This window comes from Rhinolophus sinicus, linkage group LG06, assembly GCF_036562045.2.
Source record: "Rhinolophus sinicus isolate RSC01 linkage group LG06, ASM3656204v1, whole genome shotgun sequence".
Classification (NCBI taxonomy): Eukaryota; Metazoa; Chordata; class Mammalia; order Chiroptera; family Rhinolophidae; genus Rhinolophus; species Rhinolophus sinicus.
In genome coordinates, this window is record NC_133756.1 from 126215335 (window position 1) to 126233185 (window position 17851).

Genomic DNA, 17851 nt, shown 5'->3' on the forward strand with positions numbered 1-17851 from the left:
GAAGATATTTCATTAATGATCTTAATTGAGGCAGTTCTTGTGATAAGTGTAAATGAGCTCAGGGAGATTTAATTCAAAATCTTTAATTGGGACAGTCAATGTACTGATTTCTAGTGATTAGAGTGTACTTATCTGCCATAGTTTTCTCATCTGTAAAATAGGATAATAATCGTATCTACCTCCTAGAGTTGTTGTGAAATTACTACATGTAAAATGCTTAGAGCAGTGTCTGTCGTGTAGGAAGCACAGCATGTGGGTTCTCATTGGGTGGGTGGGGGGTGTCCCCACTCTGTACAGTCCTTACCAGGTTCCAAGTGCTTTACATGTAATATCTATTTTGTCTTCATCTCATTCCCGACAGAGAATTGATTCTTTGGGTCCTAAACCTTTTTCCCCCACTGGGGAAAAGTGTCTCCAGGAAGGTACCCATCCCTGCTCAAGGGCCAATCCAGAAAACGCGCTCAGGACACAGCCTCACAGAGTGCATTGTCAGGAGGCTTTAGTTCTTTGTGGGTTTTGATTACAGCTTCCAATTAGGGACCTAAAGGGTGTGTTTGTGTATGTGTGTATGAGTGTGTATATGAGTGTGGGTATGAGTGTGTGTGTATGAGTGTGTGTGTATGTATGAGTATGTGTGTGTATGAGTGTGTGTGAGTGTGAGTGTGTGAGTGTGTGTGTGTGTATGAGTGTGTGTATGAGTATGTGTGTGTATTAGTGTGTGTATGAGTGTGTGTGTGTGAGTGTGTGTGTGAGTGTGTATATGAGTATATGTGTGTATGAGTGTGTGTATGTATGAGTGTGTGTGTGAGTGTGTGTATGAGTGTGAGTGTGTGTATGAGTGTGTGTGTGCGTGTGTATGAGTGTGTGTGCATGCACAGAAAGAAAAACAGGATCTAGGCCGACCGCTTTGCTGTTGTGTGAGAAGGCCTCAGCTAGTGCGCGTGTCAGTGATGGGAAATGGAGGCTTCGGCCTGAGGAACCAGAAGTAGGGCTGGACCCCGGGGAGCTGTAAACTCAGAAGGATACTCTGTCCTCTGCCTGCTTCACAGAGTGGGAATTCACACGCTACTAGGAGTTCTAGCAGAGCCCTCCTGGCCAACCCTGCTTCCCTGGCTGCCCAGTTTCCGCTGCTCCCAGGGACTCAGGCTCAGCCCCTGGAGACTCCAGCGCAGCTCACAGGCCTGACCCTCCCCCGAGGCTGTAGCTGCCTAAGAAGGGTTGTCTAACGGCTGCAATAGAGAGAGATGCTGATCACTGACAATGCCTGTGGGCTTCTGGAGAACTCAGGGAGGCCTAGTGCCTGTCAGGAAGGACAGAGAATAAAAGAATCCAGAATCTAACGTGGCCTTCAGTCCGAGGTCTAACCTGTCCCCGCTCTGTTGTCCCTCAGGCCAAAGAAGGCACTCAAAGGCTGGCTGAACGACAGAGTCTAGGATCCAGACACTAACACTTGCCCTGGGGGAGAGATGAGGAACCGGAGGCACAGAACATTTAACACTCACACAAGGTCCTCTGTTATTGGACCTGGACAGCCTGGCTCTGGCTCTCCTGAGTTCCTCACGGGTCCTGCTCCTGCTGTATTCTGGCAATGCAGAGGCTATTGAACCTACAAACAGTCTCCTTACTATCTTGACTTCCCACAGCACAGAGGTAGAGTCATGGCATTTAAAGGACGTTCAGAGACCCTGGGGCCCACCCCCTCATGTTCTAGAAATCTGGTTCTGACTCAAGATCACAGGGAGAGTGAACTTGTGGGGACTTAGAATCTGGAGCTCCTGCTATTCAACTAGGGTTCTCTGACCCTCAACTGCGTGATTAGCTCACGGAGCCCTTCCCTGCTTGGCCATCCCTAGAAACTCACCCACACCTCTGACCAATGGAGCTGTACCTAGTGTGGTTTGAAGCCATGACGGTCAGGAGGGCCAGCAGGCTTTTGTACTGTCTGGTTTTGTGTCTCCTGAGAAGATTTGAAAAATCTTTTAATTAGAGAAGTTTAGAACCAAGAGGAACTGAACTCAACGTAAAAAGATCTCTTCCCTGAGGATGGAGTTGCATCTTTGCCAAGCTTTTATTATCATTTTTTAGGAATACTTGTATTCTTGGGGAGCACAGCATGGCAGCTGTTTGGGGGAGTTGCTCAGGATTCCTCCTGGAGATAGATTTTGCATCAGAATCTGCCTTAACGACACTAACTGTTGTTGGTGAAGGAGAAGGGGTCAGGGATAGCCAAGGCAAAAAGGGGTCCTGGGCTGGGGAGTAGGGATGCTAAGGGGATGGGACCTGGGAAAATCAGGACCTGAGGATTGGGAGCAGTCACAGCTGGCTCCAGATGTGTTTTGCTGCGTCGTCATTCCCTTCTTTAATCTCCAAGCTTTCAGTAGATTAACATTTTTTTGTTGTTGTTTAAACCTTATAGTCCACTGTTGGCAACACTTTGTGGGGATTGCCACACTTGGTGAGGAGCTGTAACAGGAAAGGGATAGCAGGAGCAAAGCACTGAGTTTGGGGGAGTCCGGCCATCACCCGCAAGGAGCAGAGAGGCAATATGGAGCCACTGAGAGCAACTGAGGAGCAGCAACACCCCCCACCCCGCCCCATGGCCCAAGACATTCTTGGGAGGAGGGCTCAGTAAAACCCTGAGCTGGCAGCCAGCGGCCAAAGACATGGGGGTTTGGCCCACTATCGTTTAGAAATTCAAGGGCCCCCCCAAGGCTGCCAAGTTCTGCAACACCTTAATCCCATGAGCTTGAGATATGGAAATATGAGAGAACATTCTTTTGTAAGTATTTATTATCTAAGTCCCTACAGTTATGATGTGCAAGAAAACAAGTATCACCATAACATGAAAATATTCACTGAGGATCTGCCCACTTGTCAAATTAATGCTCACTCATGCATTCTTCCCTCACTTAACAAGAGTGTATGCCTTCTGGAGGTCAGCTGGGGTGACCTCTCAGATATAACAAGACAAGTTTATACAAGTGCCAAACAACTGCAAAGTTCATGAACTCAAAGAAAACAAGGTGGGAGAACTTCACGTGCAAGGTCTTGGACCAATGAGGAGCAGATAGAGTGGGATTAGTTAACAAAAGAACATATTATGAGGATGAGGCGAGATAGATTCTTCATGAGAGAATGCTTTGAATATTGAAGGATTGAAAGAGGTGCTTGGGGAAATTAATGAAGTTCTCAATTATTAAACAGAGTCTCCTGAGGAAGGTACTGTAGAGTAAAATGTGAAGGAACTGGTATCATGTCCACAGACCATCTTACTGGTATAAAAAATAAAGACACCCACACCAAAATCAACACACTTGATTAATTCTTTGTTCATTCTAAAAAGTGGCATACAATCTGTATTTTGTAATATGGGTAGCTAAAAATAACTTGCTTTCATGATTTCATTTGTACAATACAATCTCAGTGAGACTCTTTAACCTACTTCCATCATTTCCTCTTTTATAATACAATTCTGCTAAAAATCTTCTTCACTGCTTACTATGAAAATTTGATCTTCATTTTAAGTGGATTCACTTTAAGTGATTTTTGCTGGTGCTCGTGGCTCTGACATGAGGAAGTTCTCCTCCAAGTCTTTCTCCATTTTAACAGGGCACCTACAGAGTTAGGGTGGTTTGACTTCCCAGGAGGCCTCATTAGACACAGGCTAGGAGGTTCCACTCTCAGGGTCGGTGGCGGCCTCAGGCAATTCAAAGGAACACTGTTTATTCCTCAGTGTGGATGCTGCACACCTTCCCCAGGGACCCACTGCAGCCTGCAAGGGCCATTGGCAACCCCTCTGGCCAGGCTGGGCACTGAGGCCTCAGCCCAGGGCGGTTGGCTTGGCCCCAGCCAGACTAGCCACAGGCAGGAAGGGGGCACTTACTTGACTGGCAGGGCTCTGGGCTGCCTGTGGCTCTCCGGGGGGCTCCTCGTCCTCAGGAATGTGGGGCATGGTAGCCTCCTGGCGGGAGTGGCTGTGGGTGCCCGGAACCTCTGCTGTGTCAGCCCCAAAGATGCTCCAAGAGGCCTGGGCTCCGCAGGCTGAGGAGATGCCAAAAGTACAAGTCAACTCCACTCCCATCCCTGACCCCAGCTGGGTTCCATTTCCAGGGGTCATGAGCCTCAGACAGACCCTGCTTAAGTTTGCGTCAACAGCGGAGGTGGGAATAGAGGGCAATTGGAATTGCATTTCCTCCTGTTCACTAGCTCTGTTTATAAAGTCAGAGGTGGCCTTAGAGATTTTGCATCTAATTTGGTCCTTACAATAAACACAGCTATCCCAGAAGGGAGAAAAGTACTTCAAACTCCTCAAGCCAACGGAAGACACGCCATTGGGATCAGATGTGTACTTGTCTACCATTTAGTGAGCACCTACTGGGTGCTGGGCACTGTCCTAGGAGCGTTACCAGCATCGCCTAACTTAATCCTCACAATGACCTCTGAGGCAGGCATTAATATTCACATGTCATAGATGAGAGAACTGCCTCAGAGAGCGGCAGTCACTTGCCCAAATCATACAAACAACCAAGCATTTGAACCCAGATCTTCCTGATTTTGAGGCCACTATACTGCACAGCCTTCTTTGGCCGAGTGGAGAAGAGGTGTTTCCTGATTTCCTGCCCCGGAGCTCACCTCACACCCTTCAGCAGCTCATGTGACCCAGTCTGGGGCTCTCTCACTTGCGGATGGTCCTCATTGGGCCTGTCAGCCCTGCGCAAGCCACAGTTCTGGAGGCTCGGCCTGGGTGGATCTCATGTGCCTCGCACAGGGCTCACCCCCAGCAACCTTGGGTTGCCTCCCCAAAGCCAGGCTGATCCCGTCCCTGTAGTGTTGCAGCCTTGAGTCCTGGCTGGGATTGATCTCCATTAGCATAATCTCATCCATCTCGCCACAGTGATTGGCTCAGAGACAGACCATAGATCCAGCCTAAGCCAATGAGCACGCAGCCGTGTTCTGGGACCCAATGCTTTCTCTTGCTCTGGGTGGTGAAGTGTGCAGATGTGAGACACAATGCCATTTTGCTCCCATGAAGAAGGCCAGACTGAGGATAAAACTGACACACACAGAAGACAGGGCAGAGCCAAGAGACCTGCAGAGAAATGGAGCTGGAGCCCGGATCAAAGTTTATTGGCAGGCTGAATTCTTTCTAAACTAGCCAGCTACATAAGCAATTACATTTCTTAGTGTTTAAGTCAATTGGGGTTGGGTTTACTTGTAACTACTAACTGCTCTTTCGTGTTTCTTGCTAGTCAAGAGGGCTAGGACCATGATCTCTCCAACAGCTCTGAGCCAATGGATCTGGCTCCTCTGCTTCCTCCTAGAAAAGGAGCCAAGTAATGTCGGGTCTCTATCTGGGAGGCAGGATAGCAAGGTAGAAAGAGCGCAGGCTTTGGAACCATATTCCTGGGTGTGAGTCCCCCATCTGCCACTCACTGGCTGTGCGGCCTTGAGCGTTGGCTTCGCCTCCGAGCCTTGTTTTCCTTTTCAGGGGAACAACGATAAGAATGCCTCCCATGTAGGACCGTTCCAAGGAGGAAATGAGGCAGAGCACCCAGCATGCTGTAGGTACTCACAGAAGCCATGTAGGTACAGGAGGTCCTGCAGCCCAGGCAGCTTGGCCTGAGTCCAGAGGGCTCTGCCGGCCACTTCCCACCCTAAACTCCTTCAGACCATTCGCCTGCTTTGGAGCTCAGTCAGAGGCGTGTGTGTCAGGTGTGGGCATCTGTCAGGACCGTGGCTGGTGCCAGATTGGAGCCTGCCCCAAAGCCCTCTGGCTCTAGGCCCTTTCTGAGCCCTCTCTCTGGGACAGGAAGAGTATCTGGTGTCATGAGAGGTGGCGGGGCTTTCTGACTCTTCCTCCTGCAGCCTCCAGCAGTCTGCAGCTTGCATCGGACCCAGAATAGACAGATTCCTTCAGGTCCCTTTCCTCTAGGGGGATGCGAGATGCCTTCAAGGACCCGCAGAACCAACAACCAGCCTGGTTCTGCAACTTCAGAGCTTCCCTGAGGGAGCTGCTCTGTTGGGCGGCAGATGAAAACCACCAAACGTAGATGTCAGCCCCCTGACTGTGGCTGAGGGCCGGTCCCAGGACCCATCCTGGTGGTCCTGGGTAACCCCCGGGGCCGGTCTGTAGACCCTGCCCTCAGCCACAGTCAGGGGGCTGCTGGCACACACACAGAGAACAAAGGACACTGTCATTTACTGAGTACCTACTGTGTTCTGGGTCTGATGCAAGCTGCAGACCGCTGGAGGCTGCAGGAGGAAGAGTCAGAAAGCCCTGCCACCGCCATGACACCCAATACTCTTCCTGTCCCAGAGAGAGGGCTCAGAAAGGGCCTAGAGCCAGAGGGCTTTGGGGCAGGCTCCGATCTGGCATCAGCCACGGTCCTGACAGATGCCCACACCTGACACACACGCCTCTGACTGAGCTTCCCGAGGCAGACACACAGTCTGATTCATCATGGGTAACCAGGAGATTTATTTTAAAATGTTTGTTGATTTGTATTTAAAGAACTAGTTAACTTTAGCCCCGGCGTTGGTTGATGTGACCATCTTGATTTTTGTCATTCTCTGCAGTGGAAAGGTAGTCTTATTCAGCTCTGAAACAGTTGGGGTGACCCCTGCTGGTCATCTCAAGAAATCTCAAGTGGAAGAATATTCAGGAACTGAGTCATTCATTCATTCATTCATTCATTCATTCACCACAAACACCTTACTTTACACCTACTCTACCAAGCCCTGTGCTAGGTGCTGGTGACATAAATATGACGAAGATATAGTCCCAGCCTTCAAGAAGAATAGAATCCAGTAGCAGGAGGCAGGTGGAAAGCAGTATAATGGGGTAAATACTTTGAAAGTGAGAAGTTGCAGGATCCCAGAAAAGCGTCCCTAACTATGGAAATGATGATGGGTGGGATATAGTTTTAGTGACGATTCCACATTTGAAATGGTGTTTGAGCTGAACCATGAACACTGAAATGCTGAATGGAATTGCTCTGGACAGACTAGCTGGAGACTTAGAGGGGGAGCTTAGACCAGAAGGGAGAAGCCATACTAGGCGCACAGAGCCTGCCTCTCAGGAATGTGAGCTGTGGGGCCAGGTCATGTGGTCTCCCGTCCCACGTGGTCCCAGTACCAATAAACTGAGTATCATATTTACCCAAAAGTGAGCTCTGTGATTAATTTCTATCACCTTTACTTAGACTTCAGCAGCAGTGATGTCTTAATCTCCACAAAACATATGGTGCTCTGCGCGCTGAGAAAGATTCAGACAAGTGTGAGCATGTTCAAAAGGGGGTGGGGAGCAGGGGGTGGGGAGCAGGATGCAGGGGGACAAGATGTTGTGCTTAAAGAACTAAAGGTCTTTAGCCTGGAGAAGAGAAGGTACAGGGAGAAAATAAAATCTCTTCTTTGAAAGACATTTATGTCGTTCTATTGTCCCCAAAGGACAGGAGCATGAACGGTGACTGAAAGGTCAGAGCAAAGAAAGGTAAAACTTTCTAGTGGCTGCAACCATCTGAAGATGCAGGGGCTGCTCTTTAAGCTCCCTATTTCGGAGAGTTCCAGCAAAGCCTGGGGCAAGAGGCACAGGATCCCTAACTCGTTTCAGTAGTCTTTTCTAATCCTAGAAGTCCCTAAAATCCCAGACTCTTCCTAGTGCCCATAAACCACAGGTTTGCTGGCCCCATCCCATAGTGTGATACCATCCCATGATACCATCTGGCATCATGGTATTCCAAAGTCACATTAAAAATATCTCCCTTTCCTTTCCTCCACCGCCTGCTCCTCAAGAAAGACCAAAGAGTCAATCCCTGGGTCAGAAGACAAAGTAACACAGAAATGAATTAAGTCAGGCAAGCACGAAGAGGTGTCAGCTGCTGCAGGAGAAAGCAGAGTAGAGGCTGGCTGAGGTCCCACACTTGACAAGACGGAGCCCCAAGCTCCTCAGGGGGAGCCCCAGCAGCTGCCCCTGCCAGGGCCATTTCCCACGCTGCTCCTGGCCCGTTTGCTTTCTCTCCCAACCATTATTATAAACTCACTGCTTAAAATAGCAAGGTAAAGGCAGAGTCCCTCCCCCAGGGTGACATCTGGGTTCCGCTGGAGCTCGTGGGCATGCGGACCTCTCATCCATCTCAGCAAAGTTTAGAATACAATCTCCAGGAAGCGGTGATCTAGAGCGCCTGCCCATAAAAGGGAAAAGTATTTAGTAATGTTTGGTCTCCAGCCGCTCCTTCTTTAACCCATTTTCAAGGACCTTCTTGCTGCCTCTCCAGTCTGGTCAGTAAAGGGTTAGGTGGGTTGTTAGCCAATCAGATTGTTGGACTCTATTCATTCTGCCCCAGCCTGTGTTTAGGTCTAACCTGGCCCATTTTACAGGAAGGAAAACCTAGGTACAGAGAAGAGAAGCAACCTGACTGGGTCCAATTATCTTTGCACCTGGTGCAAATGATCGAAGAGCCTCTGCTGGAATAACTATCCAATTATTTGGTGTAACTGAAAAGGTCAACTATCTGTGAACAACATTTAAATGTTTTATCTGCCCCAGCCATGCTCATGAAAGAAAGCAAACTAATATGCTTGCCTTCATTCTTTCATTCATCAGATATTTCTAGGTTGCCCACTGAGAACAGGATACTATGTTAGGTGCATTTCAAATGCTGTCTTATTTAACTCCTGTGAAACGGGTCTCATTGTTTCCATTTTATAAAGGAACTAAGAATCTGAGCGGATCAGCAATTTGCTCAAGATAGCACAGCTAACAAGTGGCAGACCAAGGATTACACCCAGGTTCGTTTGACTCCAAGGTCCATCATGTTTCTCCTCTTCTGCTCTGCCTCCTCCATCAGGAGTTCTACTGGAGTGTAGCAGCAGAATCCAGCGGAGGACCTGCCCCACAGAGAATTGAGTGTGCATTCCCAGTGAGGCTGAGGATGGTGACGGGGCAGGGGGTGTCAGCAGCAGGTTGTCAGGCCTGGGGTCTTATGAAGGCTAAAGAGTGGGCTCCCAGTTTGAGGTTGTATGACTCCCACTGTGTGTGGGGGGGGAGGCAAATCTGTCCATTCATCCATCTGTCTGTCGGTCCATCCATTCACCCACTCGCCTTCTGACTCTTCCATTCATACAGCTGTGCATTAGTTTGTCCATCTAAACTTTCACTCCAGAAAGTTCCGTGCTTGTTATGTCAACAGCACAGGCTCTGCCCCTGGGAATAGTCACTGTAGGACCCTGTAGGCTGTGGGGAGGGCAAGAGAATAGGAGAGGGCTGTTCTAACAGGGGCCGTACAAGCAGAGGCCTGCTGACCGACAACTGGCAGAACACCTCCATCCTGCACACATCAGCTGGGGGAGCTGCAGTGGCTTTCTTTGGGGGCTGCCCAGGTCATGGTTTAGCAAGGGACTTTCCGGAGACCACCCCCTTCAGTGCTCTCAGCAACCCTGTGAGGCGGGTAAAGTAGCGTGAGTACTATTAACATTATCATTAGTCCCACTTTAAAGATGAGGAAACAGAGACCTGCAGCCTTGTCCAAAGTCACATCACCCAAATGGCTGTGTTGGAAGTCAGCAGCAGGTCTGTCTGACTCGCCACCTCCTGGCAAGGCCAAGCCCATCAGTTCCTGGGTAGCCGTCTTGGCAAGCACTGGCCTCTGACAATGGCCGCAAGGATGCCTCTTCCAGAGCCTCACAACCAGCCCCAAAGAGTCAAACCACGGTGTCCCAGGAGCACAGCCTACAAGCTGAGTGGCTCTCATAGTCTCTCTGTTAATTTCTGGGTGTCGGGGAAAGACCCTTCTGGGAAGCAACAGGTTAACCCAGACTCCACTGACCTTTATGGTGACTCAGAATTCTCCGAAGGGAGTTTTTTGTTTTTCCAGCTTTGAATTTTTGCTTTCATTTTAGCAGCACAAAAAATTTGAAAGAGATCATGTTGCTATTAATACCACGGGTCTATCTCTAGATGAAGAATTTGATGGAGGAAATTGTTTGGGGTGACTGCACACGCATGTCTCTCGGTCCCTCTGCAACTTCAGTGGGTGACAGCGTGGGCCGCTGGAAGTTGACCAGTCCTGCCCCCTGCTCCCATCTGACAGGTCCAGACAGGGGCAAGGACTTGACCAATGCCACACTGTGAATGAGGGGCAGTTAGAGAAGGTCCTAGAACCCCTGATCCCCAGGCCCAGGGTTTGCTTTCAGTAAATGATAAGCAAACACGTCCATGCTGTGAAAGCAGGAGTCCTTGGGCAGCGTCTTCCGATGTTCCTTCTTCTTGTGGGAGAGAGGGGACGCTCCCTGCTCCCTGCACTCGCCCTAGGGCTTCTCCTCTGTACTCACAAACAGATAAAAGACCTTTAGACATGATTGGAAGTAAGCCAACCAGGGGCTATGCACTCTGGCGATGCTGACCAGTGGCTACAGGTGGTGGGTTTAGAGAGCTGTGGTCATCCCAGGTCTGTGCTATGCTCTGTCCTGGGGGAGCAAGGCTGGGGGGTAGAGGGTGAGAGGAACAAGGGCAGGATGAGGGAATAGAAGGAACTTTCCCAGGGATTTTTCACCCTCTGATCCAGGGGCTGGGAGCACAGAGCCTGCGGCTTAGCGGTGCTTCATGAGGCTGGCCCTGAGCACCCCCACCCGCACCAGGGTCTCCACCCTTTGGCCATGCTCTCCAGTCCTGAGGGTCTCTTGTGGGCTCTGTTGGCTGCAGGTGCCTTCCTCCCCTGATTCAGAATCCATTCTAGTCCTGGGAGTGAGCCAGCATCTTCTCAGACAGTGCCAGGTCCACACCCAGGAGGGTAGGACAGGCCAGCTTCCAGAGGAAGAGTTCAGGAGTTGGTATGGTGCTTAGTGTGGGGAGGTGGGGTGGGGGGAGTCAGAGGAGGGGGCAAGATGCAGGATAGATGGCACATTTGAAACAGTAACTGATGCCTCTCACTTTCCCTATATCTCTTTCCCCCGTTGCCCTTCCCCTCAAACAAAGAGCAAGGCCATTCCATACTCACGGTCTTGGGAGAGGGTTGTAGCAGCAGAAGGTGGAAAAAAGGGAGTTTATCTCTGCCTTATATGTCGCCAAAGGCTAGCCCTTAGGGAAACGGAAAGTGCTCAGGGCACAGAAAAGAGATTTTGGGGGAAAAAACTAAGTAAAGATAAGTCTCCCACCACCAGATACCAGTAAAATATGGGGCAAGAAAGAGACAGGAGAGGTGGGGTAGAAGCTGTGAGGGTGTGGGCTCTGGTGAGTCCCTGAGAATGGGGCCTGAGCTTGCTTCCATGGGGAGGTGGGTAAAGAACCCCAAATCTGAGAGCAGAGGTCTTATGCCCCATTTCCCAGACAAAACCCTGAGGAGAAGACCCCCAAGGGAGGAAATGGCTATTTGGTCTGACTTGGTAAGGCCTTTAGACACTCTCAGTTTCTTGCTTCCCAGGGGGTGAGGGTGGGGCGGGGGAGGGGCAAATAGCACAACAATTTCTGTGCACCTAGGAGCAGAGAGTTGCCAGAACTAAAGGTGCCTTGAAAAGGTTGACTCACAGGTTACCTACTGACCAAGGACTAATGGACACATGATGGATGTCTTGTCCAAATGCTGGCTAGGACAGATGACTTTGGACACTGGGATACCCTTTTTACCCCAATATCCTGGCGCTTAGGGAGCCCTTTGGACCCTAAATGTCACTATGAGGAAGAGAAGTGTTGGAGAAACCCTGAAATGCCTGAGACCCAGATTCTACACCCCCTGGGAAATGGTAAGGCAGGTCCCGACTTCCATCCACCACCACCCCACCTCTAGCCACGACAGGAAGTAAACCAGAACATCTCCCCAGGTTTCCTCTCCAGCTCATTCACTTCAGCAATTCTTTTTTTTTTTTTTTTTTTAAATAAGTCCACTTGAAAAAATTTTTGCTTCTTGGAAATATGTACAATTGCTCAACCGGAGGCAGTTCAAAGGCACCGGGAACAGCAGAAAAATATCTGAGCGTCCCATTTAGCTCCAAGCAGAAATAAATCTTGTCCGGTTCTCTTTGTTCCCAGCCGCCCAGCAGCCTCTTCCCTGAGTCACTCACTCCAGGGTGACATGAGTCACCATCCTGGGGTCAAGGACCACACGGTATTCCTGGGTCTGCAAGGCTGACCAGGGCACCGAGGGGCCATCAGGAAGAACGGTGGCCCACGAGCTGCCTCCGAGGTCCTGAGGCCGTCTCTGCCCTCTCCTGTGTGTGACCTCGGGGAGTCTCTCGGCCTGTCTGGGAAGGAGCTGCATTTCTAAGCCCTTCCGACCTACACGTTGTTGGAGCCTCTCCAGTGGTGTGCAGGAGCCTGCTCATGCCAGCTTACAAGAGCTGAATGGAAAATCGTCAAAAATTTTATGAGCTGGTCGTTAAACAGACATCATTAAAAATTAAGTTACCATTAAGTTGCGTTAAAAACAAATGAAAGAAATACCCCCAAATAACCACACACTAATTGTTTTGCTACATTTCACTATAATCTACATTCTTGAGATGAGTTATTCCTAGTGCATCCGTGCAGTAGAAGTGCTATACAATGACGTGTTCCTGTACATCTTTTTCTAACTGCATGTTCAGTGATGTCCAGTTAGTTGCTTGAAATTGGTGATGATGGAAGTATTTACACCACAGGAATCAGCAAATGGTACACATCAAGGCCTTTGATTCCCCGAGAGAGCCAGCTGTTAAACATTTACTAGAGCACCTCTGAGCCTCTCAGTCCCAGGCCCCCTCCTCCTCACCCCTGTCAGAGTGCAGAAGGAACACAAATGATTTTATCACCTCATCACAGCATAGTTATGGAGATTTGATTGCCAATTGCCTTTGGGTAACTCTTCCCAGGTGTACCACGGGCCGCTCACACTCGTCATGTCCCAAACAGAACTCATCCGTTCTTCCCCTCCCTAGCTCTACCCTCCCCCAAGCCCACTCTTCCTGTTCCCTAGTGAATGGCACTCAAGCTAAAAACCCAGAAGTCATTATGGCTCCGCCTTCTCTGTTACCCCCCACATTCAGTTAGACTCCAAGTCCTGTCAATCCTATTCAGACATGTCTTTGATCACTTCCTACCTTCCCATGGCCACCACCTCTGCCATGGCTTTGTGTGACCTGTGTCACTGCAATAGCCTCACTGGTTTCCTTGCCTGTGATCTGGCCGCTTCCAACCACCCTCCACAAGATGCCACGGCAGTCTCTCTAAAACATAAATTACATCACCCTTCCACTTCTTAAAATCTTTGAGGACTCTTTTTCCATGGGACCACTTCGGAGTCAAGATCCCAGTCTCTCTCTCTGGCCTCATCTCCTATTTCAACCTTGTGCTCCAATCACAATGGACCAACAGCCAAGCTCCAAACATGCCCTGCTTTTTCCACGCCCTTTGCACATAGCTTTTTCCCTATGCCTGGGCTCCCTCTGCCCCCTTTCTATGCCTGATGAACCCCTACTCATCTTTCAAGATCCAGTTCAAATATCCCCTACTTCATAAACCCATTCCACCTCTTCACCCCCCTAAAAAAGGTACTGCCTTCCTATTTCCTATGGCTGCAGTAACAAATTACCACAAACTTGGTGTCTTAAAACAACACACATTTATTATCTTACAGTTCTGGGGGTCAGAAGTCCAAAATCCGTCTCAGTGGGCTAAATCGGAGTATCAGCAGGTCTGCACTCCCTCTGCAGGCTCCAGGGGAGAAGCCATTTCCTTGCTTTTCCAGCTTCTAGAGGCCACCTGCATTCCTTGGCTGGTAACCCTTTCCCCGTCTTCAAAGCCATCAGTGTAGTATCTCATCTCCTCTCAGACCTCTGCTTCCATTTTCACATTTCCTTTCAGTCTGACTGACCAGCCTGCCTCCTTCTTATAAAGACCCTTGGGATTATATTGGGCCCATGCAGATAATCTGGGATAATCTCTCAGTCTAAGGATGCTTATTTTAATCATATCTGCAAAGGTCCTTTTTCCATTTAAGGTAACATATTCACAAGTTCCAGGGATTAGGACATAGACATCTTGGCGGGGGGTTGTGGGAATGGCAGTGGAGGATTATTCAGTTTACCACACTTCTGTATTCTCCCAGAGCACCTTGCATGCACCTCAGTTCAGCTAGAATTTGAGCATTTTGACAGCTGGGACTATACTTTATTCATATTTTTATGACTATTTTAATAAATATTTGTGTTTTTATGACCAACATTCAGTACAAGGTCAAACACAGAATGGCCACTCACTGTTTGTTTAGTTGATTAGTGACTGAAACCATATCACTAAAAAATGAAGGCTTTGTTTTCATTGGCAACCAGATTCTGTAAAAATAGAATTCAGGTAGAGGTGGCAAACTCAAATCCTTGATGGGCCAGGCAGGTGAGATGAATGACAGCCACTATGGGGTGTGGCTGACCAGAGAATACAGGTACCATCTAACAGGGCCAGGTACTATTCAATTTTAAGGTCATGAAAAAAAAAAAAAGACAGTCTTTCTTGGCCAAATCTCCCAATTTTTTAAGAAAAGTCAAAATCCCAACTGTTTAATATGAAATCCCCCAATTTACAAATGTTAGATCTAAATAAAAAATTTAGCTCGGCACGGACTCTGGGGAATTCAGAATTCAGACACGTTTCACCTCAGCTATTCAATCACTGAGCTCAGCCCTAGTTTACAACCCGGCACAAAAGCTGGTGGGCATGTACGAAGCACAGCTCAGATGCTGGTTCCTTGGAAAAGACAGGAGAGCAAGTTGCATTTTAGAACATTACCAGCCAAGATGGTTAAAATGCATAAAGGTTCGATGCTTTAGACGTAGTCTTTTTTGTTCATAATATATTGATTAGGAAGAAAAACAGATGGTATGGCTCTACTTTCATTTAAAAATCAAAGATATTTTTATGTATATATATGTTATGTGAAATATATGTGGATAGATATATGGCTTTCTCTATCTATGGAAGTGGGGTGGAGGGGAGAGAAGTTCAGAAGGCTAAAATCCAAATGTTAAAAGTGGTTATCTTCAGTGGAATTATGAATAAACTCCAATGAACACATTTTAAATATTTATATTTTTGCATTTTTTTCTACAATGAGCACGAATTACTTACATAATAAATAATAGAATTGTTAAAGGGGAAAAAAAAGGTAGTTTCTTACTGTCCTGAAAAAATTACTTAAAGAGAACAGTTTATCCCTGTGACCATGGATCATTTAGGCATCAATGGTCTTCATTTCAGTGTGTGCTAGTTGAGGCTCTGACCCTTTTTGTGGAATTCCCTGTCTAGAATTCCCTGGCCACCTTTTGCTCTTCCTTAATACTCAGTTCTAATGTCACTTCCACCAGGAAGCCTGCCCTGACTTCCCCCTCTGATGCCCTTCTGGGCTTTGTGTTCTCCCTCCCTCATGCCTCTGTTGCTTTGTCTTATAAACATGTGTTTACTAGACCAGCAGTTAGTTCTCATCCTTTCTGCTTCCCAGTGCCCTTAAGGTAGATGACCAATTTCTACCAACTAATGATGCATAAATCTCCAGGGTGGTAGAAGTGTGACTAGTCCTCTAATTAACTCTGATAAGGCTCCCTTTGTGGGACACACTTTCCCCTTCAACCCCCTTCTCAGCCATACTTCATAAAAATCATGTCTTAAGCTTCGGGACGCTGTGTGTGTTCCTCCCACCATTCCTGCTGGGGAGAGAGGGCAGCCAGCACCTGACTGTTCCCCGTAAGTGAGCCTATGCTCTGTCTGGGCTGATCAAGGCTGTTTGCTCCAAAACTTTTGTTCCTGGTTGGACCTGTGATTAATTATCCTAATATCTCTTGGTGTCTCTGTTTTGTTGTGTCATTACCAGGATGACAGCATGTATTACTGATTTCCTTGGGCCATAACCATTCATAATAGAAAGTCAACAGTGGTAGTAGAAGTATTTATAAAAATAGTTTTTGAACACTACTTATGTGCCCAGCACTGTGTCATGCTTTCTACACACATAGTCTCTTTTAATCATTATAGTGGCTCTGACAACAGTAATGATAGCTGGCATTAATTGAGCAGTGACTGTCTGCCAGGCAAGTGTAAACTCTTATGATGCTTTATCTCCCTGAATTCTAGCAGTAGCCCTGAGAAGTGGGTACCATTTTTATCCACACTTCACAGAAGAGGAAACAAAGTCAAGCAACTTGCCAAAGATAGGACTTATTAGATGGCAGTGTCAAAATATGTGACAAAAATAAGATAGGTTGTCTCTTGAAGAATCATAGAGTAGGTCTTCCAGACTAGAGTCCCCATTTTAACTTTGAATCTTCTCTGAATCCATGTGTAATGTAATTAAAATGTAACTAAAGAGTTTATTTTAATTATGTCCTAGATGGTGGTGGGCTCCTTGGAAGCAGGGCCAGTGTATGATTCATCTCTCAGGGTTTCTTTTTTTCTTTTTTTAATTGTGGAATATTGGGGAACAGTGTGTTTTTCTAGGACCCATCAGCTCCAGGTCAAGTCGTTGTTTTCAATCTAATTGTGGAGGGAATAGCTCACTGGCCTATATGGGATTCAAACGGGCGACCTGGTGTTACAAGCACTGTGCTCCAAACATTGAGTCAACCAGCCGCCCTCTCCAGGGTTTCTAGAATAGATAAACAAATGAGTGAGCAAGTGAGTGAGTGAGTGAGTGAGTGAGTGAGTGAGTGAGTGAGTGAAAGAAAATGTGTCACATCCTCTATGATACAGAGGGTTAGGAGAACAAACCCTGGTTGTTGAGGAAGCCTTGGGAAGCCAAGTGAACCCCACCCCCACCCCAGGATTGATTTCACTTGTGGCCCCATCACGGTCTTGGAGTCCCTCATGTGAGAAGTGAAGTAGACTTGGCCCCATTTTCCTCTTTCTGAACTGACATGAACACACATCACCTGGGCAACTGCCTATGCAGGTGGATGGCCTGGCCTGTCCCCATTCCCACTGAGCTTCCCAAGGTTACCAGCTGAGTTTTTCTCTCAGTGATGTTACACGGTTTCCTGTCTCCCCTGACACACATGAGCAGATCTCCCCCTAGGAGTCTACCAACTTAACGTGACAAAAGGCAGGGACTCCTCTGCTACCTTCATGCTTCTGTATGTCCATCCAGGAGTACTTTGCAAAGTGACTTTTAGGATTAACTTATCAATGAGTTTCCAGCTTTAACCTAAACCCAATAGGAAACCACAGGGCAGGTCCCCTAGCCCTTTTATGTCCACTTGGAAAGCTAGCCAATGCACTCCCCACATGGCTGGCAGTGTGTGCTCAAATGTGCCGTCACCCTAGCATCTACGCCATGGCACTCTTGGAACCACCTCCTTCCCAACAGAGTGGAGCCATGAAGTTTTGCAAGATGGTCCCAGCCTCTGATCCCAAACCCAATCACATGGCCCAACAAGGGGATTCTGATATTGGTAATCCAGCCCCTGGAAACCCCTATTCCTGTGAGGCAGGCCTCTGGGAACTGCGTCTCTTATTCCAGGGAGAAGCCCAGAGGAATCAGGCCAGCTTGATGGACCTTAATGAGACCCGGCAACAGCCAGTCCTGTCCACACTGCAGCAGGGCCGAATCTGAGCCCACAACTTCTCCCTCAGATCTTCTGGCCTCTGCACCTAAAGACGTCCATTCCTTAGGATGGGGATGAAGATGGAGAAAGACAAGCTGCTATTTGGCCCAGGACATGATATCTGTCAAGGGCCCTTCAGACTGACAGGAGGAGCCTGTCTGAAAAGCCAGGACCAGCACCTTATCACCTAGGGAACTTTGTTCCAAATAAAAATAAAATTTCTTCCTTGACTCAGTAACACCCCTATTCTCCCCCCCCCCCCCCACCGACACACAAAAGAACATCCAGTTCCCAG

The 17851-nt window shown here is 48.2% G+C and overlaps 1 protein-coding gene across 13 annotated transcripts in view; it reads right to left on the minus strand.

Annotated features, from left to right (window-relative positions):
* The window catches only part of IRAG1 (inositol 1,4,5-triphosphate receptor associated 1), a 108889-nt gene that overhangs the window by 66664 nt on the left and 24374 nt on the right, over positions 1-17851 (minus strand). For 3 of the 13 annotated variants that reach the window (XM_074335980.1, XM_074335978.1, XM_074335988.1), the window contains exon 2: positions 3884-4041. The exons of 4 other annotated variants lie outside the window; for them this stretch is intronic. In XM_074335980.1, the coding sequence (XP_074192081.1) occupies positions 3884-3952 (69 nt within the window). In that variant the 5' untranslated portion in view covers positions 3953-4041. Of the gene's footprint in view, positions 1-3883; positions 4097-13602; positions 13845-17851 lie in introns of those variants that run through there. 6 more of the 13 variants (XM_019729140.2, XM_019729132.2, XM_019729150.2 and 3 more) reach the window with 4 other exon arrangements.